At 41.9% G+C, this 8,935-nt stretch overlaps 1 protein-coding gene across 1 annotated transcript in view; it reads right to left on the bottom strand.

The window, feature by feature from the left end:
• The window catches only part of ano2b (anoctamin 2b), a gene marked incomplete at both ends in the record, with an annotated part of 114,494 nt that overhangs the window by 48,876 nt on the left and 56,683 nt on the right, over positions 1–8,935 (bottom strand). The window contains 7 exons of the mRNA XM_080022290.1: positions 573–637; positions 1,320–1,367; positions 2,263–2,318; positions 5,541–5,592; positions 5,942–5,996; positions 6,096–6,247; positions 6,447–6,545. Of these exons, the coding sequence (XP_079878416.1) occupies positions 573–637; positions 1,320–1,367; positions 2,263–2,318; positions 5,541–5,592; positions 5,942–5,996; positions 6,096–6,247; positions 6,447–6,545 (527 nt within the window). The remainder of the gene's footprint in view (positions 1–572; positions 638–1,319; positions 1,368–2,262; positions 2,319–5,540; positions 5,593–5,941; positions 5,997–6,095; positions 6,248–6,446; positions 6,546–8,935) is intronic.

Raw genomic sequence — 8,935 nt, 5'->3', positions numbered from 1 at the left:
TCTTCAAGGGTCACTGGTCCAGTGAGTAGCAGCTGTAAAGTGACACAGCAGTGTAGAATTTAAATTAAATATATTACAATAAAATAAAATAATTTACATCTAAATCTTATTAATAATAATAATAATAATAATAATAATAATAATAATAATAATAATAATAATAATAAATAGACAAATATATATAGATAGCCAAAGCTAGCCAAATATATCAAATATAAATGTACAGAAGATTATACAGCATATAGGCCTCAGTGGCTCTCTACATCACAAATTCAAAAAATGAAAGAAACTCTTCCCTGCCCACTCACTGGGCGGGGAAGAGACACCCGCTTCGACAGTAAAACAGTAAGACAGTAAGACAGTCTTACTTCGACAGTAAGACAGTAAGATAGTAAGACAGTAAGACAGTAAGACAGTCTTACTTCGACAGTTAGACACCCCCCCTCCCTGCCCACTTGTCCTTTGAACCTGTCATTCTCCGCCTGTTTCAAGTGAAACAGGAATAAAGATGATTATTATTGACATGGTTGTGATGGTTGTGATGGTTGTGATGGTTGTGATGGTTGTGTTACCTGATCAGGTCGACAGGCTGGTACTTGTAGAAAGCTGAGTATCTGGCCCACTCCTCATGGAGAAGCTGAGAGACACAGGTCCATTACACAAAATATACAAAATGATAAATACCGCATAATATACTATTCTAAATCCTAAAATACTGCATAACATGTAGAGAACACTGCTGGTGACTTCACTTCATCCACTGTTCTATCACTTTTTATTTTCTCTTTTATTCGTTGTCTCTTTTTCTGCTGAAATGTTTTTTATCAAAACTTCCAAATAAAGATTCATTGAACTGGAATGAAAGAGAGAGATGGAGGGAAAGAAAAGAAGAGAGAGAGAGCGGGAGGGAGAGAGAAAAGGGAGGGAGGGAGGGAGAGAGAGAGAGAGGGAGGGAGGGAGAGAGAGAGGGAGGGAGAGAGAGAGAAGAGGAAGGGAGAGAGAGAGGGAGGGAGAGAGAAGAGGGAGGGAGGGAGGGAGAGAGAGAGAGAGGGAGGGAGGGAGAGAGAGAGGGAGGGAGAGAGAGAGGGAGGGAGAGAGAGAGAAGAGGAAGGGAGAGAGAGAGGGAGGGCGAGAGAAGAGGGAGGGAGAGAGAGAGGGAGGGAGGGAGAGAGAGGAAGAGGGAGGGAGAGAGAGAGGGAGGGAGAGAGAGAGAGGGATGGAGGGAGGGAGAAAGAAAAATGGCTTCGGGTTTGTTTGCAGAACAGAGTGATGAGAGCCGGAGCGAGAGAGAGAAGGAAGGAAAGAAAGAAGAGATGTACCTGTCTGTCATTCCTCTCCTCCCTGTGACCCGAGACCTTGTAGTCACCCTGGAGAGAGAGAGAGAGAGAGAGAAAGTTTATCTAACATCATTGTTTACATTGAGGTGTATGTCAATGTAAATGTTCCCTGTCCCAATAAAGCCTTGAATTGAATTGAACTAAACTGATTTGAATTGAATTGAATTGAATTGAGTGAGACGTTGATCGATACAAAATCTTGAAAAACTGTTTTCTTGCTGCCTAATATATCCCTAATATCATAATATATAAAACGATATATACATAATAATACTATATAACAGTATATATACAATAATAATAATAATATATAACAGTATATATATAATAACAATATATAACAGTATGTATACAATAATAATAATATATAACAGCTTATTCAATAATACTATATAACAGTATATATATTTATATAAATATATATTTACATGAATTTAAATCTTTAGGTCTTGCCAATGACCTGGTGCCCCCCTGCTTGCAGTACACTTGCAAACCCCTAGAGGGCCACAACATGTTGCAGGTGGCGGGGTCAGGGGCTTTGTACTTGAACACAGTGGATACATGAGCTTGAACCCTTGACCACCGTCAGTCTCCTTGGGTCTGGACACATATTTGTTTCTCATTTTATCACAACATTTAAATACATTCATCTCAATCTCCATGTTTTGCCGTTTGGCGACCCGCTCGCAGTAACCTTGCGGACCTCTAGAGGGCATGACCCATATGTTGAAGGTCACCGAGTTCGATGGTTTCTCCTTATAAATAAAACTCATATATTATAATTATATGTATATATATATGAAGGGCCTTTTACATCTACATGTGAGTCAAAGTCGGAAAATTACTATAAACACGGAAACTTACACACATACACACACACACATACTACACACACACACTCATACACACACACACAGGGACGTACATCATGGAGAGGGAAGGCGGAGTCGTACACTCCCTTAGCAATCAGCGTGGTGATACCTGGGCGAGAGACAGAGAGAGAGAGAGTGTCATTTACATTTTACATTTAGTCATTGATCAGAGGCTTTTATCCAAAGCCACTTACAATTATTGAAACAGTGACGGACGCAGCCATCAGGAGCAATGAGGGGTTAAGTGTCTTGCTCAAGGACACTACAGCATGCTAGCAGGAGGAGCCTGGGATCCAACCAGCAACCTTTACATGACTAGACCACCAGCTCTACCTCCTGAGCTACCATCCCCATCCGTCAGTCTTAATGCTTCTATGTTATATTATTATTATTATTATCATTATCATCATTATTATTATTATTATTATCATTATTATTATTATTATTATTATTATTATTATCATTATCATTATTATTATCATTATTATTATTATTATTATTATTATTATTATTATTATTATTATTATTATTATTATCATTATCACCATTATTATTATTATTATTATTATTATCATTATTATTATTATTATTATCATTATCACCATTATTATTATTATTATTATTATTATTATTATTATTATTATTATCATTATTATTATTATCATTATCATTATCATTATCATTATTATTATTATCATTATTATTATTATCATTATCATTATTATTATCATTATTATTATTATTATTATCATTATCATCATTATTATTATTATTATCATTATCATTATTATTATCATTATTATTATCATCATTATTATTATTATTATTATTATTATCATTATTATTATCATTATTATTATTGTTATTATTACCATTATCATTATTATTAGTAGTAGTAGTAGTAGTAGTAGTAGCAGCAGTAGTAGTAGTATTGTTATTGTTATTATTTGTATTATTATTATTATTAGTTGTATTTTTTTTATTACTATTAATATTATTATTATTGATTATTATTAGTATTCTTATTATTATATTTTATTACTATTTTATTATTATTATTATTGATTATTATTCTGATTATCTGATCTACACAGACAGACAGACAGACAGACAGACAGACAGGCAGACAGACAGATAGATAGATAGATAGATAGATATAGATAGATAGACAGACAGATAGACAGACAGACAGACAGACAGACAGACAGGCAGACAGACAGATAGATAGATATAGATAGATAGACAGACAGATAGATAGATAGTTTGTAATTAAAACAACATTAACATTAATTAATTAATTTATGAACATTGATAAATGCATCCTCAGGTTCACATCCACCACATCACACACCTCCTTCCTTCCTTCGTCTGCTTTGAGTTCAATATCAACCAATCGTTTGCCAGTTAATCAACAGTGTCAGATTATGTCATCTTCTATGACATCATGTTCTTCTCTGTTGATCAAGCAGGGAGGACTTTGCTCCTGTTTTCTGTGATGGGAACACGGAGTTGTTGTCCTTCAAGTACTGATGGACATTTCCTCTTGTTTTGGAGACTGGGCTCTTCACCAGTGACCGCTACAAACATTTGTTCCATTTCTCCGACTCTTGGTTGGTTTGATTGTGTCTGTGTAACGAGTCAAAAAGAAGAAACTCTTCTTTTTCTGGACTGACCCCAGACGACAGCGTCATTTCAAAGATTTGATCGAGACGATCACATCGTTTGCGAGTCGTGCATCACCAAGTCAATGAATTCCATTTCAGATATTATACTGAACTATCTGAATTGAAATGATTATTATGATGAGGATGAGGATGAGGATGATGATTATTATTATTATTGTTATTATTATTAATATTATTATTATTATTATTATTATTATATAATAATAATAATAATAATAATAATAATAATAATAATAATATAAATGTTGTTATTATTATTGTTATTATTATTATTATTATTATTATTATATTATTATGGCCTACTGATAGTTTGTGATCCACGACTTGCAAATGATTCATTCGTAGTGAACAAATCTTTTAAATGACTCTGGAGTCGGGAGTCACTCTGGTAAAGGAGAAAATCTTTGACTCACAAAGTGAAAATAATTACTGAACTAAATTAAAGCCCAGTGCAAAAAAAGGTCGAGCTAGAAGTCATAATTCATATTGAATGTGACTGATTTACTCTCTGCATTCCACCGATATGAATCATTCTGACACGATGAAATGCTTCCTGCGAGAGTTGCGTTCCCGACGGGGAATCGAACCGACTCTTGTTCCTCCTCTGGTTGAGGGTGGAGGAAGTCCTCCCTTGCTCAGCGTGCGTTACACCCACCCGACCCAACCAAGCCAGAGTGGGACAAAGGCAACGACTCTTTTTAGCCAGTGAGTCGTCAGGAAGCCACTCCCCAAAAGAAGTGGAACCTTTGTCACGACTGATAGTTGTGACTTTCAGAGTGAAACTTGTTGTGATGGACACAGAGCTGCTGTTCTGCTGGAGCTCATCACCTCATCACTCAGTGCAGCCTGCCAGTTTGGAGCTTGCAACGCAGGAGCTGCTGTTCTGCTGGAGCTCATCACCTCATCACTCACTGCAGCCTGCCAGTTTGGAGCTTGCAACGCAGGAGCTGCTGTTCTGCTGGAGCTCATCACCTCATCACTCACTGCAGCCTGCCAGTTTGGAGCTTGCAACGCAGGAGCTGCTGTTCTGCTGGAGCTCATCACCTCATCACTCACTGCAGCCTGCCAGTTTGGAGCTTGCAACGCAGGAGCTGGCTTCCGATATTTTATTATTATTTCCAGTGGAATTTGAAAGTTTTGGTGGCGTGAAGCAACAAATCCAAAGCCCAAATTGTGCCCAAATGAACGTAAAAAAAAAGAAACTGTCGAGAGACAGAATGTAGAGCAGGACAGACAGATGGCAGCTGCCATGCTGGCCAGGAGGAGGGAGGGGAGGGAGGAGGAGGGAGGAGGGATGGAGGTCATCAGAGGGGAGAGAGGCTGAATGGAGAGACTACTCTACCTCCGCTTTCCCTCCCCTCCACCCTTTCTCTCTCTTCACCTCCACCCACAGTAAAAAGGTCATGCCAAAAACAGAAGTGCTATAAAAGTAGACAGACGGACGGATGAACAAATGAAAACAACACATAGAACCTATTTACTGTTGTTAAGGTGTCATTGAACGCTGAACATCTCTTTCCATCCTCCACTGCAGTGTCTATACAGCGCCGCTAGATGGCGCCACCAGCTAGTGTTAGCATTAGCATGTCAGCGGTGTGAGACATGGACAGGAAGCAGACAGCCAGGTGTGATGAAGCAGGACTCACCCATGGTCTGGCAGGTCCTCACACACACTGTGCGCCTGAGGATCTCGTACACCTGAGGAACCATAAACAGGACAAACATGATAAAAGTCATAAACAAGACAGACAGGATAGACAGGATAGACAGCATAGACAGGTTAGACAGGTTAGACAGGATAGACAGGATAGACAGGTTAGACAGGATAGACAGGATAGACAGGATAGACAGGTTAGACAGGATAGACAGGTTAGACAGGATAGACAGGATAGACAGCATAGATAGGTTAGACAGGTTAGACAGGTTAGACAGGATAGACAGGTTAGACAGGATAGACAGGTTAGACAGGATAGACAGGATAGACAGGATAGACAGGTTAGACAGGTTAGACAGGTTAGACAGGTTAGACAGGTAAAATGTGACTCACGATGCGTCCTCGCGTGGCGTTGTCGAAGAACGAGTCCTTGGAGGAGATGTTGTACCTGCAAAACAAACAGGAAGTACACAGAGTGTGTGTGTGTGTGTGTGTGTATGTACGTGTGTGTGTATGTGTGTGTGTGTGTGTGTGTGCTGCCCCCTACAGGTGCAGCTTGTCCCTGCTGAAGCAGTGTGACAGTAGTTTGCTCCGTCCGTCCTCCTGCTGAGGGACTCGGGGCTGGAAGGGCTGGTTGAGCTTCCTCCAGACATTACTGATGGTGGCACTGAAGCCACGCTCCTCCTTCAGCTCATAGCTCTGACACACACACACACACAGATAGATCGACAGGCAGACAGGCAGACAGGCAGACAGGCAGACAGGCAGAGATTCATATTTTTGATGGAACATCACTAAATTCCTTTGATTTTGATTAAAATCAAAGGAAATCATAAACAATAAATACATGAAAATAAAGTAAATGGGCTGATGGATGGGGGAACCCGACCATTCTCACCTTCTTGGTGGGAACTTTGATCTTGAGGAACTCGGCCTCGCGGCTGAGGACGGGCCAGGGGGCGTGGAGACGGGTGAAGCTGGTGGCGTGGCCCTTCACCTGGCGACCAAAACCAAACAAAGAACTTCAACTAAAGCGTCGAGAAGAGCGAGCGGCCCCGGGGGCGGCGGGGGGAGACGTGGGCGTCAACACATCACAGAGAGGAAGCCTCTACCCACGTGTGGCGCAAGGCGTGGTGCAAGGAGGCATCGGCGCCATGTTGTCCACAAACAGCACCAGAGCTTTTCCAACAACCTTCATAGTCGAGTCGACCCAGCGACCGGCGCCAAAAGGACTTCAGTCGATCCGGTATTGACCTGCAATCCTCTACAACGCCGCCCTGCTGCTGGGTTTTCCCAGAGCGGTAACGTGCCGAGAACCACAGCTGGGGGCCCAGGTGCCTTCTTTTTTTTTTTTTTGTGCACCTGCCCCTCTTAACATCGCTGCACGGGACTGTACAGCGGGGAAGTGACATCCCCTCACCAATGCTTACTGGACAACTCTGAGCGGAGAGGGGGGAGCCTCCACCCCCTCCCTTGGGTAAACCACTGCACAAACACGGTGAACTGGGCGTGCACCGTTTCAATGCTGGGATTTTCCCTGGAGGACAAAGAAAAGAAAGAACAATCGTCCGCCATCAATGTCAATCGCGATCGTCGGGGTCGATCGCCGATAAAGGATTTTATAGTAAATCTGCCAAAGCCTACTCTAGACCATCATAAGGGCTTCACCGGCTTCACACTCCACATAAAAACCAACAGCGCCCCCTCGTGCTAAACCCCACCGGGAAAGGAAAACGCTGTAGAAAAGCCTTGAGCCTTGAGAAGGGAGCGATAGAAGGAGGAATAACCCTTCCAGAGAGGCCGGGCTTCCCTTTGGAGTCAACCCTCGTGACTGGCACCAGAATGTCTTCAACTGAACAGGAATTGAGAGAAATGCTTCAACCTGGAGAACGTTCAGCCAGCAATCGTGACCACTCCACCGCAATCAGAAGTGAAAACCAGCTGAAGGACGCATCTAGACTATTCCTTGAGGTGTCCCACTGGAAGATGACCGCTCTACATCCTGGGCTACTGTCCAGTTTAGTTCAGTCCAGTTTAATTCCTCTAGCCCTCAAGCACAGCAGTCTCAAAGGGCTTCAGGAGCCCACAATCCACCCTGGAAAGTTAAACACAATACACAAATTTGGGAGAAATCTTGAGAAGAGGGTCCCCGAAGGAGGAATCCCCCTTCCAGGGCTGCAGCGCATGCGGAACAGGCAACACAACGAGCACGAGCTCCACTGAGACAAGTACTCAGTTGCATCAGCATCATCAATTAGACCTTGCTACTGGAATGGCGACGGCGTGACCTTGGTCCCATTGAGAAGATTTGATTTAAAATAAAGCTTCTACAGAGCATTGCAGCCGTACCCCTGTTGCTGTCTCAGAGCAGAAACTACGTCATGGGTGGAGCAGAGTACAGCACTACACAGGGATTATACTCGTGCGTGTGGAGGCTCCACTGATTTCTCAATGTTTAAGACTGCGATCAGCAGGGGCTGCTCAACGCCATGATGTGATGTAATAAGAAATAAAAACACCATGATGTCATCTGTGTTTACTGATTGTTTTCTCTTTTGTTGCTGTTTTCATGAAAGCAGGCGTTCGAATGAGAGGCAGAAAGAACAGAGAACAAGAACACAACCTGCTTTGTGTACTCTGTGTGCAAGACATTGCCTCCACCCTCCTACAGGCACTGGGACACGTTTTGGACACCACCTTAATGGTTTGAGCACGGTAAATGATGGGAGGCCTTTGTTTGACCGAAACATGAGAAGTCTTTCCAAAATCATCCAACTCCATCCATTACAAACTCCACCAGCAAAACAAAATATATGCAAACAAAAACATCCTACATTGCTTCTTGGCGTCATCCGCTATTGACATGAAATCAGTGGCAGATTAAATTTAAAAAACATGTAAACAAATGACAACACATCATTATTGGCAAATAAGTTAATTATTGACATGCAGAACAAAGAAAAAACAATGCAAGGAAGGAATTCAATGGGGTTGTTTGCATCATAAACGTTAGGTGTATGGCAGGAAAAAGTGCACGTAGCAGTTTGTGGAGTTGGTTTCCGAGGAGACGATTTGAAGCATCGAGTTTGGTTTTACGCTCCCAGGGGCCTGTCAATCAAGGCAGCCGCGCCTCTGAATACAACACGTTTTAGGCCTTAATAATGGTCTTCAGTGCAAATTAGCTTTTAAAGTCACAACCAAGACACCCATTACGAGAAGCAAAGCCAGATACTGGGACGCCAGAGTCTCGGGGGGGGAAACGTTTTGGACCGATCATGTATTTGTAACAAGAGGTTTCTTCACTTCCATTGGAGGTTTTCTGAAGTCGGACCCTAGTGGCCAGAAGCAGAACTACAGTCTAAGGCTGCTCCGCATTGGCTTCAGCAC

This window comes from Zeus faber, assembly GCF_960531495.2.
Source record: "Zeus faber genome assembly, chromosome: 21".
Taxonomy (NCBI): Eukaryota; Metazoa; Chordata; class Actinopteri; order Zeiformes; family Zeidae; genus Zeus; species Zeus faber.
Note: the sequence above shows the minus strand (reverse complement) of the source record. Positions and strands in the feature narration are given on the sequence as shown.